Source organism: Gadus macrocephalus, chromosome 4, assembly GCF_031168955.1.
Source record: "Gadus macrocephalus chromosome 4, ASM3116895v1".
Lineage (NCBI taxonomy): Eukaryota > Metazoa > Chordata > Actinopteri > Gadiformes > Gadidae > Gadus > Gadus macrocephalus.
The window spans coordinates 34414806-34439805 of record NC_082385.1 but is presented as its reverse complement, the minus strand read 5'-3'; the positions used below and the strand labels follow the sequence as shown (position 1 = coordinate 34439805).

General features: G+C 50.5%; 3 protein-coding genes and 1 long non-coding RNA gene across 6 annotated transcripts in view; 3 read left to right on the top strand and 1 right to left on the bottom strand.

The window, feature by feature from the left end:
• setdb2 (SET domain bifurcated histone lysine methyltransferase 2) overlaps positions 1-13484 on the top strand; it is a 15259-nt gene extending 1775 nt beyond the window's left edge. For 2 of the 3 annotated variants that reach the window (XM_060050935.1, XM_060050933.1), the window contains 7 exons: positions 1-22; positions 797-1006; positions 6070-6395; positions 7609-7781; positions 7870-8756; positions 8878-8966; positions 10228-10544. The exon at positions 1-22 is cut by the window's left edge and continues 109 nt beyond it. In XM_060050935.1, coding sequence (XP_059906918.1) covers positions 1-22; positions 797-1006; positions 6070-6395; positions 7609-7781; positions 7870-8756; positions 8878-8966; positions 10228-10456 — 1936 coding nt within the window. In that variant the 3' untranslated portion in view covers positions 10457-10544. Of the gene's footprint in view, positions 23-796; positions 1007-6069; positions 6396-7608; positions 7782-7869; positions 8757-8877; positions 8967-10227; positions 10545-13041 lie in introns of those variants that run through there. The other variant, XM_060050934.1, reaches the window with a different exon arrangement.
• A 1956-nt stretch (positions 13485-15440) lies between these two features.
• Positions 15441-20006, top strand: creg1 (cellular repressor of E1A-stimulated genes 1). The gene is made up of 4 exons (XM_060050943.1): positions 15441-15820; positions 17611-17730; positions 18129-18245; positions 19712-20006. The coding sequence occupies exons 1-4, from the start codon at positions 15533-15535 to the stop codon at positions 19805-19807; spliced, it is 621 nt and encodes a 206-aa protein (XP_059906926.1). The 5' UTR covers positions 15441-15532; the 3' UTR covers positions 19808-20006.
• LOC132456557 (uncharacterized) lies at positions 19968-20323 on the bottom strand. The gene is made up of 2 exons (XR_009525522.1): positions 20201-20323; positions 19968-20169 (listed from the first exon to the last, which is right to left on the bottom strand). It is a non-coding gene; the product is annotated as an uncharacterized LOC132456557 (long non-coding RNA).
• A 1585-nt stretch (positions 20324-21908) lies between these two features.
• The window catches only part of LOC132456551 (high affinity immunoglobulin epsilon receptor subunit gamma-like), a 6650-nt gene continuing 3558 nt past the window's right edge, over positions 21909-25000 (top strand). Inside the window, exons 1-2 of the mRNA XM_060050945.1 lie at positions 21909-22244; positions 24173-24270. Coding sequence (XP_059906928.1) covers positions 22184-22244; positions 24173-24270 — 159 coding nt within the window. The 5' untranslated portion in view covers positions 21909-22183. The remainder of the gene's footprint in view (positions 22245-24172; positions 24271-25000) is intronic.

The window sequence follows — 25000 nt, the reverse complement described above, 5'->3', positions numbered from 1 at the left end:
CCAGCCACACCAGTGCACCAAGGTAACGGCTTTATAACGTCACCGCGGTAACCCCACCGCAAAACATCCCCATGGTATTACTGCATCCTATGTGATGGTCACGTGACCATCATGGGTCCATCATGTGCTGGTCATGTGACCATCATGTGCTGGTCATGTGACCGTCATGTACTGGTCAGGTGACGGTCATGTGCTGGACATGTGACCGTCATGTACTGGTCACGTGACGGTCATGTGCTGGACATGTGACGGTCATACGGTGGTCATGTGTCCATCATGTGGTGGTCATGTGACCGTCATGTGCTGGTCATGTGACGGCCATGTGTCCATCACATGAGGGTCATGTGGCCATCACGTGGCGGTCATGTGGTGGTCATGTGTCCATCACGTGGCGGTCATGTGGTGGTCATGTGTCCATCATGTGGCGGTCATGTGGTGGTCATGTGTCCATCATGTGGCGGTCATGTGGTGGTCACGTGTCCATCACGTGGCGGTCATGTGGTGGTCACGTGTCTATCACGTGGCGGTCATGTGGTGGTCACGTGTCCATCACGTGGCGGTCATGTGGTGGTCATGTGTCCATCACGTGGCGGTCATGTGGTGGTCATGTGTCCATCACGTGGCGGTCATGTGGTGGTCACGTGTCCATCACGTGGCGGTCATGTGGTGGTCACGTGTCCATCACGTGGCGGTCATGTGGTGGTCACGTGTCCATCATGTGGTGGTCACGTGGTGGTCACGTGGTGGTCACGTGGTGGTCATGTGGTGGTCATGTGGTGGTCATGTGCCCCCCCAGGCCTGCGTGCCCAGCCTGCCCAGGTGCAGCCAGCCCTTCTGGGGGCAGAACCCCCTGAAGGTGCCCCAGCTCTGTGGCTTCAGGAGGCTCGGCGGGCAGGAAGTGACCTCAGAGGACCTCGTCTACGTCACCCCCTGTGGACTCTGCCTGCGTAGTCATGACGACGTGATGCGTTTCCTGTTCGCCACAGAGAGCTACGACGTCCTGCAGGTGAGAGCCGGTGTTACCATAGCAACCAGGACCAGCGTCCTCACATAGAAGCTACCGGTTACATTAGTGACCAGAGACCGGTTATATTAGTTACCAGAGACCGGTTATATTAGTGACCAGGTACCGGTTATATTAGTGACCAGCGACCAGTTATATTAGTGACCAGCGACCGGTTATATTAGTGACCAGAGACCGGTTATATTAGTTACCAGAGACCGGTTATATTAGTGACCAGGTACCGGTTATATTAGTGACCAGCGACCGGTTATATTAGTGACCAGAGACCGGTTATATTAGTGACCAGCGACCGGTTACATTAGTGACCAGAGACCGGTTATATTAGTTACCAGAGACCGGTTATATTAGTGACCAGGTACCGGTTATATTAGTGACCAGCGACCGGTTATATTAGTGACCAGGTCCAGGTTATATTAGTGACCAGGTCCAGGTTATATTAGTGACCAGGTCCAGGTTATATTAGTGACCAGGTCCAGGTTATATTAGTGACCAGGTCCAGGTTATATTAGTGACCAGGTCCAGGTTATATTAGTGACCAGCGACCGGTTATATTAGTGACCAGGTCCAGGCTATATTAGTGACCAGAGACCGGTTATATTAGTGACCAGGTCCAGGCTATATTAGTGACCAGGTCCAGGTTATATTAGTGACCAGGTCCAGGTTATATTAGTGACCAGGTCCAGGTTATATTAGTGACCAGAGACCGGTTATATTAGTGACCAGAGACCGGTTATATTAGTGAACAGGTCCAGGTTATATTAGTGACCAGAGACCGGTTATATTAGTGACCAGGTCCAGGTTATATTAGTGACCAGCGACCGGTTATATTAGTGACCAGGTCCAGGTTATATTAGTGACCAGGTCCAGGTTATATTAGTGACCAGGTCCAGGTTATATTAGTGACCAGGTCCAGGTTATATTAGTGACCAGGTCCAGGTTATATTAGTGACCAGAGACCGGTTATATTAGTGACCAGGTCCAGGTTATATTAGTGACCAGCGACCGGTTATATTAGTGACCAGGTCCAGGTTATATTAGTGACCAGGTCCAGGTTATATTAGTGACCAGAGACCGGTTATATTAGTGACCAGAGACCGGTTATATTAGTGACCAGGTCCAGGTTATATTAGTGACCAGAGACCGGTTATATTAGTGACCAGGTCCAGGTTATATTAGTGACCAGGTCCAGGTTATATTAGTGACCAGCGACCGGTTATATTAGTGACCAGGTCCAGGTTATATTAGTGACCAGGTCCAGGTTATATTAGTGACCAGGTCCAGGTTATATTAGTGACCAGAGGCCGGTTATATTAGTGACCAGAGACCGGTTATATTAGTGACCAGAGACCGGTTATATTAGTGACCAGAGACCGGTTATATTAGTGACCAGCGACCGGTTATATTAGTGACCAGAGACCGGTTACATTAGTGACCAGAGACCGGTTATATTAGTGACCAGGTCCAGGCTATATTAGTGACCAGAGACCGGTTATATTAGTGACCAGGTCCAGGCTATATTAGTGACCAGAGACCGGTTATATTAGTGACCAGAGACCGGTTATATTAGTGACCAGAGACCGGTTACATTAGTGACCAGAGACCGGTTATATTAGTGACCAGAGACCGGTTATATTAGTGACCAGGTCCAGGTTATATTAGTGACCAGAGACCGGTTATATTAGTGACCAGGTCCAGGCTATATTAGTGACCAGAGACCGGTTATATTAGTGACCAGGTCCAGGCTATATTAGTGACCAGAGACCGGTTATATTAGTGACCAGAGACCGGTTATATTAGTGACCAGGTCCAGGTTACATTAGTGACCAGAGACCGGTTATATTAGTGACCAGGTCCAGGTTGTATTAGTGACCAGAGACCGGTTATATTAGTGACCAGGTCCAGGTTATATTAGTGACCAGAGACCGGTTATATTAGTGACCAGAGACCGGTTATATTAGTGACCAGAGACCGGTTATATTAGTGACCAGAGACCGGTTATATTAGTGACCAGGTCCAGGTTATATTAGTGACCAGAGACCGGTTATATTAGTGACCAGGTCCAGGCTATATTAGTGACCAGAGACCGGTTATATTAGTGACCAGGTCCAGGCTATATTAGTGACCAGAGACCGGTTATATTAGTGACCAGGTCCAGGCTATATTAGTGACCAGAGACCGGTTATATTAGTGACCAGGTCCAGGTTGTATTAGTGACCAGAGACCGGTTATATTAGTGACCAGGTCCAGGTTGTATTAGTTACCAGAGACCGGTTATATTAGTGACCAGGTCCAGGTTGTATTAGTGACCAGAGACCGGTTATATTAGTGACCAGGTCCAGGTTATATTAGTGACCAGGTCCAGGTTATATTAGTGACCAGAGACCGGTTATATTAGTGACCAGAGACCGGTTATATTAGTGACCAGGTCCAGGTTATATTAGTGACCAGGTCCAGGTTATATTAGTGACCAGGTCCAGGTTGTATTAGTGACCAGAGACCGGTTATATTAGTGACCAGGTCCAGGTTATATTAGTGACCAGAGACCGGTTATATTAGTGACCAGAGACCGGTTATATTAGTGACCAGAGACCGGTTACATTAGTGACCAGAGACCGGTTATATTAGTGACCAGGTCCAGGTTATATTAGTGACCAGAGACCGGTTATATTAGTGACCAGGTCCAGGCTATATTAGTGACCAGAGACCGGTTATATTAGTGACCAGGTCCAGGCTATATTAGTGACCAGAGACCGGTTATATTAGTGACCAGGTCCAGGCTATATTAGTGACCAGAGACCGGTTATATTAGTGACCAGGTCCAGGTTGTATTAGTGACCAGAGACCGGTTATATTAGTGACCAGGTCCAGGTTGTATTAGTTACCAGAGACCGGTTATATTAGTGACCAGGTCCAGGTTGTATTAGTGACCAGAGACCGGTTATATTAGTGACCAGGTCCAGGTTATATTAGTGACCAGGTCCAGGTTATATTAGTGACCAGAGACCGGTTATATTAGTGACCAGAGACCGGTTATATTAGTGACCAGGTCCAGGTTATATTAGTGACCAGGTCCAGGTTATATTAGTGACCAGGTCCAGGTTATATTAGTGACCAGGTCCAGGTTATATTAGTGACCAGGTCCAGGCTATATTAGTGACCAGAGACCGGTTATATTAGTGACCAGGTCCAGGTTGTATTAGTTACCAGAGACCGGTTATATTAGTGACCAGGTCCAGGTTGTATTAGTGACCAGAGACCGGTTATATTAGTGACCAGGTCCAGGTTATATTAGTGACCAGGTCCAGGTTATATTAGTGACCAGAGACCGGTTATATTAGTGACCAGAGACCGGTTATATTAGTGACCAGGTCCAGGTTGTATTAGTGACCAGAGACCGGTTATATTAGTGACCAGGTCCAGGTTATATTAGTGACCAGAGACCGGTTATATTAGTGACCAGGTCCAGGCTATATTAGTGACCAGAGACCGGTTATATTAGTGACCAGGTCCAGGTTGTATTAGTGACCAGAGACCGGTTATATTAGTGACCAGGTCCAGGTTGTATTAGTTACCAGAGACCGGTTATATTAGTGACCAGGTCCAGGTTATATTAGTGACCAGAGACCGGTTATATTAGTGACCAGAGACCGGTTATATTAGTGACCAGGTCCAGGTTATATTAGTGACCAGGTCCAGGTTATATTAGTGACCAGGTCCAGGTTATATTAGTGACCAGGTCCAGGTTGTATTAGTGACCAGAGACCGGTTATATTAGTGACCAGCGACCGGCTGTATTAGCGACCAGAGACTGGTTACATTAGTTAACAGAGACCGGTTATATTAGTGACCAGTTGTGTTTAGACCAGGTTATAACTGTAGGTGTGTTCAAACCAGGTAAAGGTTGTGTGCAGGTGTGTTTAGACCAGGTAGAGGTGGTGTAAAGGTGGTGTGCAGGTGTGTTTAGACCAGGTAGAGGTGGTGTAAAGGTGGTGTGGAGGTGTGTTTAGACCAGGTAGAGGTGGTGTAAAGGTGGTGTGGAGGTGTGTTTAGACCAGGTAGAGGTGGTGTGGAGGTGTGTTTAGACCAGGTAGAGGTGGTGTAAAGGTGGTGTGGAGGTGTGTTTAGACCAGGTAGAGGTGGTGTAAAGGTGGTGTGGAGGTGTGTTTAGACCAGGTAGAGGTGGTGTAAAGGTGGTGTGGAGGTGTGTTTAGACCAGGTAGAGGTGGTGTAAAGGTAGTGTGGAGGTGTGTTTAGACCAGGTTAAGGTGGTGTGGAGGTGTGTTTAGACCAGGTAGAGGTGGTGTAAAGGTGGTGTGGAGGTGTGTTTAGACCAGGTAGAGGTGGTGTGGAGGTGTGTTTAGACCAGGTTAAGGTGGTGTGGAGGTGTGTTTAGACCAGGTAGAGGTGGTGTAAAGGTGGTGTGGAGGTGTGTTTAGACCAGGTAGAGGTGGTGTGGAGGTGTGTTTAGACCAGGTTAAGGTGGTGTGGAGGTGTGTTTAGACCAGGTAGAGGTGGTGTAAAGGTGGTGTGGAGGTGTGTTTAGACCAGGTAGAGGTGGTGTAAAGGTGGTGTGGAGGTGTGTTTAGACCAGATAGAGGTGGTGTAAAGGTTGTGTGGAGGTGTGTTTAGACCAGGTTAAGGTGGTGTGGAGGTGTGTTTAGACCAGGTAGAGGTGGTGTAAAGGTGGTGTGGAGGTGTGTTTAGACCAGGTAGAGGTGGTGTAAAGGTGGTGTGGAGGTGTGTTTAGACCAGGTAGAGGTGGTGTAAAGGTAGTGTGGAGGTGTGTTTAGACCAGGTTAAGGTGGTGTGGAGGTGTGTTTAGACCAGGTAGAGGTGGTGTAAAGGTGGTGTGGAGGTGTGTTTAGACCAGGTAGAGGTGGTGTGGAGGTGTGTTTAGACCAGGTTAAGGTGGTGTAAAGGTGATGTGGATGTGTGTTTAGACCAGGTGGTGGTGGTGTAAAGGTGGTGTATTTAGACCAGGTTAAGGTGGAGTGGAGGTGTGGTCCCCAGCTACAGGTGGTGCAATGCCCTGTCTGCGCCACCAGGTGGAGTTCTTCACCTTCAACGCGGCGGTGCGGCTGGACCCGCCCCTCGCGGCCGGGCCCCGCCTCCCGGAGCTGGACCTGGGCCGCGGCCTGGAGCCCGCCCCCGTGGAGCTGTGCCCGGGCGCGGCCGGGGAGCGGCCTCGCGACTTCCGCTACCGCAAAGACCGCTGGCCGCACGGCTGCTTCCTGTCGTCGCCGGCGCTGTTCCACACCTGCTGCGACTGCGAGGACGGCTGCGAGGACGCCGCCCGCTGCGCCTGCCGGGGGCGGACCGCCGGGGCGGGGGGCTACGCCCACCACAGCCTGCCCCGCCCCCTGGAGGCAGGGTGAGGCCAGCAATGAACCACAACCTGCCCCCTGGAGGCAGGGTGAGGCCAGCAATGAACCACAACCTGCCCCCTGGAGGCAGGGTGAGGCCACACCACAACCTGCCCCCTAGAGGCAGGCTGAGGCTACACCACAACCTGCCCCCTGGAGGCAGGGTGAGGCCACACCACAACCTGCCCCCTAGAGGCAGGGTGAGGCCACACCACAACCTGCCCCTAGAGGCAGGGTGAGGCCACACCACAACCTGCCCCCTGGAGGCAGGGTGAGGCCACACCACAACCTGCCCCCTGGAGGCAGGGTGAGGCCACACCACAACCTGCCCCCTAGAGGCAGGCTGAGGCTACACCACAACCTGCCCCCTGGAGGCAGGGTGAGGCCACACCACAACCTGCCCCCTAGAGGCAGGGTGAGGCCACACCACAACCTGCCCCTAGAGGCAGGGTGAGGCCACACCACAACCTGCCCCCTGGAGGCAGGGTGAGGCCACACCACAACCTGCCCCCTGGAGGCAGGGTGAGGCCACACCACAACCTGCCCCCTGGAGGCAGGCTGAGGCCACACCACAACCTGCCCCCTAGAGGCAGGCTGAGGCCACACCACAACCTGCCCCCTAGAGGCAGGCTGAGGCCACACCACAACCTGCCCCCTAGAGGCAGGCTGAGGCTACACCACAACCTGCCCCCTGGAGGCAGGCTGAGGCTACACCACAACCTGCCCCCTGGAGGCAGGCTGAGGCTACACCACAACCTGCCCCCTGGAGGCAGGATGAGGCTACACCACAACCTGCCCCCTGGAGGCAGGCTGAGGCTACACCACAACCTGCCCCCTAGAGGCAGGCTGAGGCTGCACCACAACCTGCCCCCTAGAGGCAGGGTGAGGACACACCACAACCTGCCCCCTAGAGGCAGGGTGAGGACACACCACAACCTGCCCCCTGGAGGCAGGCTGAGGCCACACCACAACCTGCCCCCTGGAGGCAGGCTGAGGCTACACCACAACCTGCCCCCTGGAGGCAGGCTGAGGCTACACCACAACCTGCCCCCTGGAGGCAGGCTGTGGTGTAGCCCCCTGGAGTGGGCCCCCTGGTGCTGGTGGAGTGGGCCCCCTGGTGCGGCTGTGAGTAGTCTCCTGTGTGCTGGTGGAGTGGGCCCCCTGGTGCGGCTGTGAGTGGGCCCCCTGGTGCGGCTGTGAGCGGTCTCCTGTGTGCTGCAGGCTGGTGGAGTGCGGTCCCTGGTGCGGCTGTGAGCGGGCGCGCTGTCAGAACCGTCTGGCCCAGCGGGGGGTGAGGGTCCGCCTCCAGGTGTTCCAGGGCTCCGCCCACGGGGGCTGGGGGGTGCGTTGCCGTGACGACCTGGACCAGGGCACCTTCATCTGCACCTACGCCGGTAAGAGGAGCGACCCCCCTCCCTGCCCCTGGGTGTGGGGTCCTGTTACCATGGAAACCATCAACCTCCCTCTGCCTTTCGCTCTCAGGGCTGGTCCTGAGGAAGGGGCGTGACCCAGAGCAGGCTCCGCCCCCGGGGGGGTTGGGGGCGGAGCTCCCGTCCGACGACGACGTGGAGGTAATCACTGAGTGGCTGGTCCCGCCCCTAACAGACGGAGCCCCGCCCACCACAGCCCCGCTGCATGTCCCGGTCATCCAGGGACCGTCAGAGACGCCCCACCTGGCCCCTCCCATAGCCCCCCAAGAGTCCCTGCAGACCCAGACCCAAGAGACCCAGACCCAAGAGACCCAGACCCTACAGACCCAGACCCTACTGGACCAGACCCTACAGGACCAGACCCTACTGGACCAGACCGTACAGACCCAGACCCTACTGGACCAGACCCAAGAGACCCAGACCCAAGAGACCCAGATCCTACTGGACCAGACCCTACTGGACCAGACCCTACAGACCCAGACCCTACTGGACCAGACCCAAGAGACCCTGACCCAAGAGACCCAGACCCAGACCCTATTGGACCAGACCCTACAGACCCAGACCCTACAGACCCAGACCCTACTGGACCAGACCCTACAGGACCAGACCCTACAGGACCAGACCCTACAGACCCAGACCCTACAGACCCAGACCCTACAGACCCAGACCCTACTGGACCAGACCCTACAGACCCAGACCCTACTGGACCAGACCCTACAGACCCAGACCCTACAGGACCAGACCCAAGAGACCCAGCCGAACCTGGACCCAGAGCCCCTGAATGGGGCCGGCCAATCAGCCGTGCGGGAGGAGCCAGTTGCCGTAGCGACCGCTGAGCACAGGTTCAGGGCTCCACCAGTGAGGAAGAGGAAGAGAGAGGAGGAAGACGTTTACTATCTGGATGCCACCAAGGAGGGCAATGTGGCTCGCTTCCTAAACGTAGGTCTACTGGTCTCTACTGGTCTCTACTGGTCTATACTGTCTCTAATTGTCTCTACTGGTCTCTGTTGGTCTCTACTGGTCTATACTGGTCCCTACTGGTTTCTCTCTCTCTCTACAGCATAGCTGCCGTCCGAACCTCTTCACCCAGAGTGTCTTCACGGACACCCAGGACCCCACCTTCCCCCTGGTTGCCTTCTTCACTTCCAGGTCAGAGGTCACCCTGTTCCCCTCATAGTGACTGTTCACCTGTTAGTGACTATTCACCAGGACCTGTTAGTGACTGTACACCTGTTGGTGCCTAATCCCCTGGACCTTTTAGTGCCTGTTCACCAGGACCTGTTAGTGCCTGTTCACCAGGACCTGTTAGTGACTATTCACCAGGACCTTTTAGTGACTGTTCACCTGTTAGTGCCTGTTACCCAGGACCAGTTAGTGACTGTTCACCTGTTAGTGCCTGTTACCCAGGACCAGTTAGTGACTGTTCACCTGTTAGTGCCTGTTACCCAGGACCAGTTAGTGACTGTTAATCTGTTAGTGACTGGTGACTGTTCACCTGTTAGTGAATGTGCACCAGGACCTGTTAGTGACTGTTCACCTTTTAGTGACTGTTCACCTGTTAGTGACTGTTACCCAGGATCTGTTAGTGACTGTTCACCTGTTAGTGACTGTTACCCAGGACCTGTTAGTGACTGTTCACCTGTTAGTGACTGTTCACCTGTTAGTGACTGGTCACCTGTTAGTGACTGTTCACCTGTTGGTGCCTGTTACCCAGGACCAGTTAGTGACTGTTCTACTGTTGGTGCCGGTTACCACGGACAGGTTAGTGACTGTGCACCTGTTAGTGACTGTGCACCAGGACCTGTTAGTGACTGTTGACCTTTTAGTGACTGTTCCCCTGTTAGTGACTGTTCACCTGTTACTGACTGTTACCCAGGATCTGTTAGTGACTGTTCACCTGTTAGTGACTGGTGACTGTTCACCTGTTAGTGACTGTTCACCTGTTAGTGACTATTCACCTGTCAGTGACTGTTCACCAGGACCTGTTAGTGACTGTTCACCTGTTAGTGCCTGTCCACCTGTTAGTGACTGTTACCCAGGACCTGTTAGTGACTGTTCACCTGTTAGTGCCTGTTCACCAGGACCTGTTATTGACTGATCACCTGTTAGTGCCTGTCCACCTGTTAGTGACTGTTACCACGGACCTGTTAGTGACTGTTACCCCGGACCTGTTAGTGACTGCTCACCTGTTAGTGACTGTTCACCTGTTAGTGACTGTTCACCAGGACCTGTTAGTGGCTGTTCACCTCTTAGTGCCTGTCCACCTGTTAGTGCCTGTCCACCTGTTAGTGACTGTTCCCCTGTTAGTGACTGTTCATCAAGACCTGTTACTGACTGTTCACCAGGACCTGTTAGTGCCTGTTCACTTAGTGTTGACATGTTGTTGTTTGTTTGTTTGTTTGTTTTGTAGAGTGATCAAGGCCGGCACCGAGCTCACCTGGAAGTGCTCTCCGGACACAGGAAGTTCTTCTCAAGGACAGGAAGTGGCGTGCCATTGTGGGCATGAGGACTGCGAGGGTGTCACCAACGGCAACCAGGCGGTGTGTGAAGTGTGTGACGCGCACGAGGGCGTGCATGAGGGCGTGCATGAGGGCGTGCACGAGGGCGTGCACGAGGGTGTCTGCGGGCCAGAGGCGTGACGTCACATCACACCGTTGACCAGAACCAACCGTTGTTTTTTTTACATTTTTCTACGATCCCACGTTGTATTAAAAGGTTTCTACAGTCGACCGGTCTGCTGTCTGTCTGTCTGCCTGTCTGCCTGTCTGTCTGCCTGCCTGTCTGTCTGTCTGTCTGTCTGACCACACCATGGGACCGCCGCCCACTTGTTAGGGTTACTGTAGAGTGAGATTATGACTAGAAGAGTGAGTCGGCCGTGGTAGTTAGTGAGTCGGCCGTGGTAGTTAGTGAGTCGGCCGGGGTAGTTAGTGAGTCGGCTGTGGTAGTTAGTGAGTCAGCTGTGGTAGTTAGTGAGTCGGCCGTGGTAGTTAGTGAGTCGGCTGGGGTAGTTAGTGAGTCGGCCGGGGTAGTTAGTGAGTCGGCTGTGGTAGTTAGTGAGTCGGCCGTGGTAGTTAGTGAGTCGGCTGGGGTAGTTAGTGAGTCGGCCGGGGTAGTTAGTGAGTCGGCTGTGGTAGTTAGTGAGTCGGCCGGGGTAGTTAGTGAGGAGGCCGGGGTAGTTAGTGAGGAGGCCGGGGTAGTTAGTGAGGAGGCCGGGGTAGTTAGTGAGGCGGCCGGGGTAGTTAGTGAGTCGGCTGTGGTAGTTAGTGAGGCGGCTGTGGTAGTTAGTGAGGCGGCCGGGGTAGTTAGTGAGTCGGCTGTGGTAGTTAGTGAGGCGGCCGTGGTAGTTAGTGAGGCGGCCGTGGTAGTTAGTGAGGCGGCTGTGGTAGTTAGTGAGGCGGCTGTGGTAGTTAGTGAGTCGGCTGTGGTAGTTAGTGAGGCGGCTCGGGTTGCTTGTGAGTCGGCTGTGGTAGTTAGTGAGTCGGCTGTGGTAGTTAGTGAGTCGGCTGTGGTAGTTAGTGAGTCAGCTGTGGCAGTTAGTGAGTCGGCTGTGGTAGTTAGTGAGTCGGCTGTGGTAGTTAGTGAGAGGGCTGTGGTAGTTAGTGAGAGGGCTGTGGTAGTTAGTGAGTCGGCTGTGGCAGTTAGTGAGTCGGCTGTGGTAGTTAGTGAGTCGGCTGTGGTAGTTAGTGAGAGGGCTGTGGTAGTTAGTGAGTCGGCTGTGGCAGTTAGTGAGTCGGCTGTGGTAGTTAGTGAGGCGGCTGTGGTAGTTAGTGAGGCGGCTGTGGTAGTTAGTGAGTCGGCTGTGGTAGTTAGTGAGTCGGCTGTGGTAGTTAGTGAGAGGGCTGTGGTAGTTAGTGAGTCTGCCGGGGTAGTTAGTGAGAGGGCTGTGGTAGTTAGTGAGAGGGCTGTGGTAGTTAGTGAGTCGGCTGTGGCAGTTAGTGAGTCGGCTGTGGTAGTTAGTGAGTCGGCTGTGGTAGTTAGTGAGTCGGCTGTGGCAGTTAGTGAGTCGGGTTAGGGCTAGGGTTAGAGAGGGCTGTGGTAGTTAGTGAGTCAGCTGTGGTAGTTAGTGAGAGGGCTGTGGTAGTTAGTGAGTCGGCTGTGGTAGTTAGTGAGGCGGCTGTGGTAGTTAGTGAGTCGGCTGTGGTAGTTAGTGAGAGGGCTGTGGTAGTTAGTGAGGCGGCTGTGGTAGTTAGTGAGTCGGCTGTGGTAGTTAGTGAGTCGGCTGTGGTAGTTAGTGAGGCGGCTGTGGTAGTTAGTGAGGCGGCTGTGGTAGTTAGTGAGTCGGCTGTGGTAGTTAGTGAGGCGGCTGTGGTAGTTAGTGAGTCGGCTGTGGTAGTTAGTGAGGCGGCTGTGGTAGTTAGTGAGTCGGCTGTGGTAGTTAGTGAGTCGGCTGTGGTAGTTAGTGAGTCGGCTGTGGTAGTTAGTGAGTCGGCTGTGGTAGTTAGTGAGGCGGCTGTGGTAGTTAGTGAGGCGGCTGTGGTAGTTAGTGAGTCGGCTGTGGTAGTTAGTGAGGCGGCTGTGGTAGTTAGTGAGTCGGCTGTGGTAGTTAGTGAGGCGGCTGTGGTAGTTAGTGAGTCGGCTGTGGTAGTTAGTGAGTCGGCTGTGGTAGTTAGTGAGTCGGCTGTGGTAGTTAGTGAGTCGGCTGTGGTAGTTAGTGAGAGGGCTGTGGTAGTTAGTGAGTCGGCTGTGGTAGTTAGTGAGTCGGCTGTGGTAGTTAGTGAGGCGGCTGTGGTAGTTAGTGAGTCGGCTGTGGTAGTTAGTGAGGCGGCTGTGGTAGTTAGTGAGGCGGCTGTGGTAGTTAGTGAGGCGGCTGTGGTAGTTAGTGAGTCGGCTGTGGTAGTTAGTGAGGCGGCCGTGGTAGTTAGTGAGTCGGGTTAGGGCTAGGGTTAGAGAGGGCTGTGGTAGTTAGTGAGTCGGCTGATTTTAATAATTTCTTAGTTTTAATAATCCTTTTAAAACTAACGAAATTTTGTATTCTTCAGGGTATTGCAAATATATTTTAAGCATACAAATACTTTACTTCAATACTTTTTGTGCTTCATTTCAACCATGTTTAACGTGTACTTCAATTCACTCAAAATAAATATACAAATTCTGCAACAATTAAAGTGAAATTGCACCAGTGGCAGCTGCTGGTCTTTCAAAGAGGGGAAGCTCATTTTCGGCCTACATCATATAAATTGTCAATTTATTCATATGTAAATTCCTCTCTCTGTTCCCTTTCAAGGGAATGTGCTGTGACCCTGTCATACCAACAAGCTGTCTTTTCCAGTGACTCGACCAGTGTCCCCTCAATGGCCAGCAGAGCTGGCTGCTTGAACGGCCTTGGCCCATTGTGTTACGGGTGTAGGGCTTGAGCCGCTTTAAACAGAAGCTCCTTTCTACACCTGCAGATGTAGCTCCAACTGTTGCCACTAATGAGAACACTCTGTAAAGCTGAGGCATTGCACTGCCCAACTCCATGTCTTCAAGGAACACCAAGGAATCACAGTTTTCATCTGTCACCCTGCAGGTCCTGATCTGAATACAGGACTTAAATTCAGACCTAAGGCTCCCTGAGTCAAAGTGATGGCCAACTACCAAAGTGACATTAAACTCGAACAAGGAAATGTGGGAATTCTGTTAAACTGAAACAAGGAATTGTGTGTGTGTGAAATGTACGATGAAAATTGTCTGGCAATTTCATCTCATCTCATCTCATTTTCGTCCGCTTATCCGGGGTCGGGTCGCGGGGGGAGCAGCTCAAGCAGGGGGCCCCGGACTTCCCTTACCCGGGCCACATTGACCAGCTCTGACGGGGGGATCCCGAGGCGTTCCCAGGCCAGTGGTGAGATATAATCTCTCCACCTAGTCCTGGGTCTTCCCCGAGGTCTCCTCCCCACTGGACGTGCCTGAAACACCTCCCAAGGAAGGCGCCCAGCGGGCATCCTTACCAGATGCCCGAACCACCTCAGCTGACTCCTTTCTAAGTAAAGGAGCAGCGGCTCTAATCCGAGTTCCTCACGGATGGCTGAGCTTCTCACCCTATCCCTAAGGGAGACGCCAGCCACCCTTCTGAGAAAACTCATCTCGGCCGCTTGTACCCGCGATCTCGTCCTTTCGGTCATCACCCAACCCTCATGACCATAGGTGAGGATAGGAACGAAGATCGACCGGTAGATCGAGAGCTTTGCCTTGCGGCTCAGCTCTCTTTTCGTTGCAACGGCAATTTCGCCAAGCAAATATCAAGAAATAGGTTTCAGTTGTCTTTCACATCGCTTGCGAAATCCGCGATGGGACTGAGGATTAAAAAGAGCTCCGGCGACTTTTTATGGTTCAAAATTGCTGTCAATCAAATGGCAACTCAGTCTTTCGCAGACCCTCCAATCATCACGCAGACGCCCAGCATCCAGGCCAGCCCACTCCATTCACCCCCAGAGGCGCTGAGCGTCCGTGGGAGGGACATAATCGCAGCATTATCCAATGACCGTCGATTTTAGACGGATTTAAAGCAGCTGTTCTATACAGCCCACTTGATGTCGATGGATGCTGTGTTTCAACAGGCAAATGCACCACTGTGACGCTAGATTAACAAACCCCTGCCGCAAAGGACCTAGGGGGACGCCAGAGGTCCAATTTGCGATGGTCCTCCAAACACATCCCCAAAATATGAATGGGTTTCAATGGAGAGAAAGTAATTATTTTCTGGTCCTAGTCTTTATATGCCTCGGATTACACATATGTTGATTGTGGATTTAAATGTTAATTTTTCATAAATAAATAAATAAACATTTTCGTGAAGAAGTTTGATAGGTTAGGTTTTTTCCAAGGGGAGGATAAAAGTATCAAAAGATGTGAAAAACATTATAAGTCGGGGCATGTGGAGAGTTTCAGTTAGGCCGATGGGGAGATTGTCGGTCTTGTCCACGCCAGTCGCAGGGAGCGCGTCATTGTGTTTGTGCTACGGCCTTTAACTGTACAATCGCACAATAAACAGTCAACCTCTTTACATGAAAAAAACTATCATTTAAATCCACAAACAACATATGTGTAATCCGGGGCATATAAAGACTGGGACCAGAAGATAATTACTTTCTCTCCATTGAAACCCATTCATATTTTTCGATCTCAAAGGGCTCATGGGCTCTACCTGAAGGGGCGCGTGACTTCGCCACTCTATTGTATATTGTAAAAAAAAAAAAGACTAAATTCATTATAATATTTAATTATAGTGTTAATTTAGTGAGCAATGGAAAGCACACAGGTGATCCGGTCCAAACCTCCGGTAGATCCCATGGGACACATGAGATCGTAAAATATGAATGGGTTTCAATGCAGAGAAAGTAATTATTTTCTGGTCCCAGTCTTTATGTGACCCGGATTACACACATGTTTGTGGATTTAAATGAAAAATTGTCATGTCAAGAGTTTGGCCGTTTATTGTGAAATTGTTCAGTTAAAAAGGCTGTTGAGAAAACACAAAATTATAATTCAATTCCACAAACAACATATGTGTTATCCAGGGCATATAAAGACTGGGACCAGAAAATAAATACTTTCTCTGCATTGAAACATTCACATTTTGCGATCTCACAGGTCCCATGGGGTTTACCCGAAGGACCCCACTCCGCGGGGTCACGTGACCCTGTCTGCGAGGTCACGTGACTGAAGGGCGCTAGTGTTTACCTCGGGAGCTCCAGAGAGGACTCTCCAGAACCACGTCCAGCCCGTAGCCCACCATGACCGCTCTGACCGCGACCCCCCCGGCCATCTGCCTGCTGCTCCTCGGCCTGGCGAGCCGCTGCTCCGGGCTCCACATCCCGCCGCACGACGCCGTGGCCCGGGTAGCGCGCTTCGTGGCCAACCAGGTGACCTGGGCCTCCATGGCCACCATCTCCTCCCACGACCCGGTCCGCGGACAGCCCTTCTCCAACGCCTTCTCCGTCAGCGACGGGCCGCTGGGCCGCGGCTCCGGGGTGCCTTACCTCTACCTCACCCGCATGGAGGTCTCCGTCCAGGACCTGAAGGTGAGCCACGGGGGAGAGCTGGTTAGGGCGGTTAGAGTTGGTTAGTTAAGGTGCTAGGTTCGAGATGGTTAGGTTAGAGGTGGTTGGTTTAGTTTAGGGTAGAGTTGGTTAGGTTACAAGTAGTTGGTTTAGGTTAGTGGAGGTTAGGGTAGAGTTGGTTGGTTAAGGTGTTAGGTTAGATGTGGTTGGTTAAGGTACTATGTTAGAGAGGGTTAGTTTAGTTGAGGTTAGGTTAGTAGTTTAGTTGTTATATTACTACGGTTATGGGTTAGTTTAGATGTTATGTAACTGCGGTTATTGGTTAGTTTAGATGTTATGTAACTACTATTATAGGTTTAGGTGTTGTCTAACTATTATTAATTCAGACGTTGTGTTATAGGTTAAGTACCTATGAGTTGAGGTGATGTGTAACTATGGGTTAGTTTAGGTGTTGTGTAACTATGGGTTGGTTTAGGTATTGTATAACTAGGGGTTAGTTTAGGTGATGTGTAACTACGGGTTAGTGTAGGTGTTGTGTAACTAGGTTAAAGGTTCTGTTTGTTTCGGATCTGTTTGTTTGGGATCTCGCTTCAAATACCAACCCACCCAACATCGCTGGTACAACCTTTATGTAACTCAACTATTACGTTGAGGTGTTTGGTAACCACGGTGATTCAGCAGATTTTCAGTCACATGGTGACAGCTGGTCCTCTCTGATAAGGTTTTATGGTTGGAGGAGTAGGGGTTACAAGATCCAGATAGGGAACTTCTAGAAGGTCTCGTCCCTCTGTAAGGGTTACCACCCACAACTAACTGAACCTACTGGGGAGGTTGTTAAGGAGCAGGAAGGGGTTGGACAGTACAGAGACAGGTCGTTAAGGAGCAGGTAGGGGTTAGACAGTACAGAGACAAGTCATTAAGGAGCAGGTAGGGGTTAGACAGTAGACGGGTCATTAAGGAGCAGGTAGGGGTTAGACAGTACAGAGACAGGTCACTAAGGAGCAGGTAGGGGTTAGACAGTACAGAGACAGGCCACTAAGGAGCAGGTAGGGGTTAGACAGTACAGAGACAGGTCATTAAGGAGCAGGTAGGGGTTAGACAGTACAGAGACAGGTCATTAAGGAGCAGGTAGGGGTTAGACAGTACAGAGACAGGTCATTAAGGAGCAGGTAGGGGTTAGACAGTACAGAGAGAGGTCATTAAGAAGCAGGTAGGGGTTAGACAGTAGACAGGTCATTAAGGAGCAGGTAGGGGTTAGACAGTACAGAGACAGGTCATTAAGGAGCAGGTAGGGGTTAGACAGTACAGAGACAGGTCATTAAGGAGCAGGTAGGGGTTAGACAGTACAGACACGGGTCATTAAGGAGCAGGTAGGGGTTAGACAGTACAGAGACAGGTCATTAAGGAGCAGGTAGGGGTTAGACAGTACAGAGACAGGTCATTAAGGAGCAGGTAGGGGTTAGACAGTACAGAGACAGGTCATTAAGGAGCAGGTAGGGGTTAGACAGTACAGAGACAGGTCATTAAGGAGCAGGTAGGGGTTAGACAGTAGACAGGTCATTAAGGAGCAGGTAGGGGTTAGACAGTACAGAGACAGGTCATTAAGGAGCAGGTAGGGGTTAGACAGTACAGAGACAGGTCATTAAGGAGCAGGTAGGGGTTAGACAGTACAGAGAGAGGTCATTAAGAAGCAGGTAGGGGTTAGACAGTAGACAGGTCATTAAGGAGCAGGTAGGGGTTAGACAGTACAGAGACAGGTCATTAAGGAGCCGTTGGGGTTAGGCAGTACTAACTGGGGTGCTGTGCTGCAGGTGAACCCCCAGGCCTCCCTCTCCATGTCCCTGGCCCAGACGGACTACTGCGCCCAGCAGGGCTTCGACCCCCAGAGCCCGCTGTGTGCCCACGTCATCCTGTCAGGGTCCGTCCTGCAGGTGAGCCCCCGCATCACACACCCAGCTGGAGCCTTCACTACCGGTAGCCATGGCAACCCGTACCCAGGGAAACCAGTAGGCATGGCAACTCTTTGCTATGACAACCATTAGCAACCAATAGCCAGGACAACCAGTAGCCATGATAACCAGTAGCAACCAATAGCCAGGACAACCAGTAGCCATGACAACCAGTAGCCATAGCAACCAGTAGCCATGACGACCAGTAGCCATGATATCCAGTAGCCATGTCAACCAGTAGCCACCCATAATCATGGCAACCAGTAGCATCAGCCATGACAACCAGTAGGCATGACATTGAGTCGCCATGACGGCCCTCAGCATCAGGACCCCCTGATGCGGGTGGTCCCAGTCAGACCAGTGAAGCTGTTATCCTCCAGGTCAACGACACTGCGGAGGCGGAGTTTGCCAAGAAGTGGTTGTTCTGGCGTCACCCCGAGATGGTGGACTGGCCCTCCGACCACGACTGGTTCTTCGCCAAGTTCAACATCAGCCAGGTCTGGGGGCGGGGCTTCAGGGAGGGGAGGGTGTGGTCCCTGTGTTGTGGGTGGGGTCTGTGTGTTGTGGGTGTTGTGGGCGGGGCTAACTGTGTTGTGGGTGTGGTCTGTGTGTTGTGGGTGTGGTCTGTGTCTTGTGGGTGTGGTCTGTGTTGTGGGTGTGGTCTGTGTGTTGTGGGCGGAGCTAACAGTAAATTGAATTTAATGTACATTTATTTGTAAAGCACATTTAAAAAACAACAACAGTTGATCAAAGTGCTATAAAAAATAAAAGATAAAACAAACAACAATAAAACAAGTAAAAATCATACATCTGAGTCGCTGATAATAGTAGTGACAATAATAATATAATAATAATAACAGTAATAACAATGATAATGTAGGCTAGAAGTTAACCCAATGTAATGAATCGATATGCAATCAGGATCAAAAGACTAAAAGTACGGCCACACTGAACGCATTACGCGCATTAGAGGCGTTGTAAATCAGCATTTTTGCACAGGGAACCACTGGTTTAGGCTCGTTGATGCGTTACACGCCCTGAAGCAGCGCGTTAGACATGTTTTACGCACCGAAATAACGCACCCAACGCGCAGAGTTAAAAAAATGTAACTTTTGACGCGCTTACGTGTGACGCTTAGCCGCGATAGCCAATCAGCGTTGAGCTTGACACGACGTCACTGGCAGAGAGACGGAGGACGCACAGAAGCAGAAAGAACATGGACGACCAAGTCATCGATTCAGTGTGTGCTGAAACGATGAGGAGGTGGTGAAACTCACCCCGCTGTGAGCGCCTAAGGAGGATGTCGTGCACTAGAGTTTAGATTCTCTGCCCGAGCCCGAGCCGTCCCGCGGGCCGGGTCGGGCTCGGGCCTTTGATCGAGCGTTTGTGTTGTTGTTTTTTAATCATTGCTTTATTAGCCTAATCTGAGGAGTAATCAATGCCATAAACAGAAATATTCTAGGACTTTATTACACGGGTCTTCTCAATGCCGTGGAACGCTCCGTTCACTTGCATGGGTAGTAGTCCGGTGACTTGTCAACCCCAGCGTCTTCGGTTGCTAAGCGACGTCAACGTCTTTGGCGGACTATTTCTCTGCAGATCAACGCTACGAATGCTGCTAACGATGAAATCGTAAAAAGACACACCATGTGAAGTTAGTGAAGTTTTGGCAAGTAGCCGTGTAATAAGCGGGATAATGTATAGAACGTCGAAAATAAGCCCCTTCAGGGCGAAGCAAGACACCTCCGCTGGGCGGGCTCATCTAGCTGCGTAGGCGCGTTAGGCGCGTTGATCCATTTTTGTGACACACCATGATCAAGCGTCAGGTTAGGCGTGTTACGCGCGTAACGCGTTCATTGTTGCCGTACCTTAAAATATGAGATAAAGATGTGGTAAAAGAAAGGTTAAACTGAATTAAAGGCAATAGAGTAGGCTCTAAGATTGAACAGTGTGTGTGTTGCAGGTGTGGGTGCTGGACTACTTTGGGGGGGTGAAGACCGTAACCCCTGAAGAATACTTCCAAGCCACGCCCTTCAGGAAGCACCCCCACTCCGGGTGAACTGGCCATCGCCGCGGCGACCCGCCGGCGCCCTCTGACCCCTGCCCCCGTCAGTAGTGATTGAGTCGAGAGGGAGTTCCGGAGGTGTGGTCTGTCCGTCCGTCCGTCCGTCCAAACCACTCAGGGTTTGGTTGTGTGCGTCCGTCCTGAGGCCCCGGCCGCTGTCGCCATGGCGACGGCAGGCGGAACACTTCCTGTTCCTTTCAGCGTGTGTTGATAGCATCTCGTGGCGAGGAGGCGGGGGGGGGTGAGCAGCCGCAGAGCAGGAAGTGGACCTTGTAGCTGCCGCTCCACGTCGGCTGATTGAAGCCACTTCTGTTTACGACCGGAAACCCAGTGAACCAAAAACACACGGGGCCCGACTCCACTGGACTTTACTCCATTAGGCCTTACTCCACTGGACTTTACTCCACTAGGCTTTACTTCACTAGGCTTTACGTCACTAGGCTTTACTCCACTAGGCTTTACTCCATTAGGCTTTACTTCACTAGGCTTTACTCCACTAGGCTTTACTCCACTAGGCTTTACTTCACTAGGCTTTACTTCACTAGGCTTTACTCCACTAGGCTTTACTTCACTGGACTTTACTCCACTGGGCTTTACTTCACTAGGCTTTACTCCACTAGGCTTTACTTCACTGGACTTTACTCCACTGGGCTTTACTTCACTAGGCTTTACTTCACTGGACTTTACTCCACTGGGCTTTACTTCACTAGGCTTTACTCCACTAGGCTTTACTCCACTAGGCTTTACTCCACTAGGCTTTACTTCACTAGGCTTTACTCCACTAGGCTTTACTTCACTAGGCTTTACTCCATTAGGCTTTACTTCACAAGGCTTTACTCCATTAGTCTTTACTCCATTAGGCTTTACTTCACTAGGCTTTACTCCACTAGGCTTTACTCCACTGGACTTTACTTCACTAGGCTTTACTCCACTAGGCTTTACTCCACTGGGCTTTACTTCACTGGACTTTACTCCACTGGACTTTACTTCACTAGGCTTTACTCCACTAGGCTTTACTCCACTAGGCTTTACTTCACTAGGCTTTACTCCACTAGGCTTTACTCCATTAGGCTTTACTTCACAAGGCTTTACTCCATTAGTCTTTACTCCATTAGGCTTTACTTCACTAGGCTTTACTTCACTAGGCTTTACTCCACTAGGCTTTACTCCATTAGGCTTTACTTCACAAGGCTTTACTCCATTAGTCTTTACTCCATTAGGCTTTACTTCACTAGGCTTTACTCCACTAGGCTTTACTCCATTAGGCTTTACTTCACAAGGCTTTACTCCATTAGTCTTTACTCCATTAGGCTTTACTTCACTACCGTAGGCTTTACTTCACTAGGCTTTACTCCACTAGGCTTTACTCCATTAGGCTTTACTTCACAAGGCTTTACTTCACTAGGCTTTACTTCACTAGGCTTTACTCCACTAGGCTTTACTCCATTAGGCCTTACTTCATTAGGCTCATTTTCTACAGATCATTATAATCTCATTCACTGATTACTAATCTGCTGTTTCTACGGTCTGATATAAAAGCCATTCCTTATGAGGGAAATTTATTTTCAATGATCTTATATTACACTATACTTTATATTATACTCAAAAATTATTTGTTATTATATTTTTGTGTCAATTATAACCAACTCTAAAACTTTGTATGGATTTGTAGTAATAAAGTTTTTGTTTTGTCTAAAAACCAAGATTCCTTTCTGAAATTTGTTCTACTATCAGGCTAGCTAATGTAGCTAAACCCAGGCTAGCTAATGTAGCTAAACCCAGGCTAGCTAATGAGGCTAAACACAGGCTAGCTAATGAGGCTAAACACAGGCTAGCTAATGAGGCTAAACACAGGCTAGCTAATGAGGCTAAACACAGGCTAGCTAATGAGGCTAAACACAGGCTAGCTAATGAGGCTAAACACAGGCTAGCTAATGAGGCTAAGCACAGGCTAGCTAATGAGGCTAAACACAGGTTAGCTAATGAGGCTAAACACAGGTTAGCTAATGAGGCTAAACACCTGTAGGCTAGCTAATGAGGCTAAACACCTGTAGGCTAGCTAATGAGGCTAAACACCTGTAGGCTAGCCTCTAGTTCCAGGCCTCCTCTGTGACTTAAAGTCAAACCTTTCTGAAACCCTTCTGTGGGGTTAAACTGGCTGAGGCTGCGTCGGTACGCGTTTGTGTGCGTGTATATTTAGTGTGATCGCTGTCTTTAACCACATCCTGCCTGCGTGTGACAAAGAGAAGAGAGAAGAGAATAAGGAGAAGAGCTGCTTCTCATCTGGTGGCTCGTCGTTGGACTGGGTGCTGTTGTGACTAGGTGCTGGTGTGACTGATTCTGGTGTGACTGGTTCTGGTTCCTGCTGAGATGTCTCTCCTGCCGCCCGTTGTGGGCCTGTTGCTGCTGCTCTCTCTGCCCGCCGCTGCAGGTAAGAACCGCTCGACACACACACACCTACTGCACCGGCCAGAACCAGTTCTGCACCGGCCAGAACCAGTTCTGCACCTTCAACTGGTTAGAAACACCTAGGATCCACTTTAAACTGGTTTAGAAACAACTTGAACTAAGACACACTTGAGTCCTTAGTTTAAACTGGTTTAGAAGCACAACTAGGATACAAATCAATAATGGATCTGTAGTTGATCACTACGAGAGAGAAGCCCAACTAGGATACAAATCAATAATGGATCTGTAGTTGATCACTACTAGAGAGAAGCCCAACTAGGATACAAATCAATAATGGATCTGTAGTTGATCACTACTAGAGAGAAGCCCAACTAGGATACAGATCAATAATGGATCTGTAGTTGATCACTACTGGAGAGAAGCCCAACTAGGATACAAATCAATAATGGATCTGTAGTTGATCACTACTAGAGAGAAGCCCAACTAGGATACAGATCAATAATGGATCTGTAGTTGATCACTACTAGAGAGAAGCCCAACTAGGATACAAATCAATAATGGATCTGTAGTTGATCACTACTAGAGAGAAGCCCAACTAGGATACAGATCAATAATGGATCTGTAGTTGATCACTACTAGAGAGAAGCCCAACTAGGATACAGATCAATAATGGATCTGTAGTTGATCACTACTAGAGAGAAGCCCAACTAGGATACAGATCAATAATGGATCTGTAGTTGATCACTACTAGAGAGAAGCCCAACTAGGATACAGATCAATAATGGATCTGTAGTTGATCACTACTAGAGAGAAGCCCAACTAGGATACAGATCAATAATGGATCTGTAGTTGATCACTACTAGAGAGAAGCCCAACTAGGATACAAATCAATAATGGATCTGTAGTTGATCACTACTAGAGAGAAGCCCAACTAGGATACAGATCAATAATGGATCTGTAGTTGATCACTACTGGAGAGAAGCCCAACTAGGATACAGATCAATAATGGATCTGTAGTTGATCACTAGAGGTGCACTCAGAAGGAGTGAGCCGATGGCCGTAAACACTGCTGTTCCTCAAAATGGCTGCCCTACTGCTGCAGCCATCTTACACACACACACACATGCACACACAAACACACACGCACACACACACACACACACACACACACGAGCAACAACCACATTCCAAACTCTGGGCGTAGCTGTAGGTTACACCAGACCCAGATGGTCCGGTCTAACGCAGTATTATTATACCTTATTGTCTTAACACATTTTATACATTGGTCATTGTGCTGCTAAAACCGTGTACTGTTAAAGTGGAAAAGAGTAAGTGCTTTATCAAGTAAATATAAAAGCTCCTTTATTTTATTGAGGACACAGATGAATCAACCCTACTTGACAACACACACACACACGCAAACACACACACACTTATTTAACACACACACATATAACACACACACACGCAAACACACACACACTTATTTAACACACACACATATAACACACACACACACACACACACACACATATATAACACAGCCACACACACGCTCACATACAGAGTGTCTGACGGCTCTGTGATGGGGACTTCCTCTGAACCACAGTGTGGCGTCCTGACTCAGCCCATGAGCCCGAGGGCCTGGCGGTGGTCGGACTGAATCCCAAACCTACACGCGAGGCAGCAGTGACGCGAACAGCGTGTTGTTACACCGGCGGGACACTAGGGGGCGACGCCCCCGTCACTGGAGCGTTCAAACCTTATCAACACCTGCAGGCAAACGTTAGCCCATCAGGCTAGCACCTTCATGCTAACGTTAGCCCATCAGGCTAGCACCTTCAGGCTAACGTTAGCCCATCAGGCTAGCACCTTCAGGCTAACGTTAGCCCATTAGGCTGACTCCATCCAGCGCTGAACGCCAACCTTTGACCTCTGTGACCCCTGTAGCGGGCATGACGATGTACGACCCCAGACTCTGCTACATCCTGGACGGCTTCCTCGCCGGGTACGGCCTGGTCATCACCGGACTCTACCTTAAGGAGAAGGTCTGCCCCGACCGACCTACACCCTAACCTACACCCTAACCTAAAACCTAACACCCAACCTACACCCTTACACCTAACACCCTACCTACACCCTAACACCCAACCTACACCCTAACCTACACCCTAACACCCAACCTACACCCTAACCGCTACACCCTAACACCCAACACCCTAGCCTACACCCTAACACCCAACCTACACCCTAACACCCAACACCCTAGCCTACACCCTAACACCCTACCTACACCCTAACACCCAACCTACACCCTAACCTACACCCTAACACCCAACCTACACCCTAACCGCTACACCCTAACACCCAACACCCTAGCCTACACCCTAACACCCTACCTACACCCTAACACCCTACCTACACCCTAACCTACACCCTAACCTACACCCTAACACCCAACCTACACCCTAACCGCTACACCCTAACACCCAACACCCTAGCCTACACCCTAACACCCAACCTACACCCTAACCTACACCCTAACACCCAACCTACACCTAACACCTAACACCCAACCTACACCCCAACCTCTACACACTAACCTCTACACCCTGACCTACACCCTACCCTACAATCTAACCTACACCCTAACACCAAACCTACAGCCTAACCTCTACACCCAACCTACACCCTAACCTTTATACCCTGACCTGCACCCTAACCTTCCATCTCTTTTCTCTAGAGCTAGGAGTCTGTATCTATAGCCAAGAGTCTGTA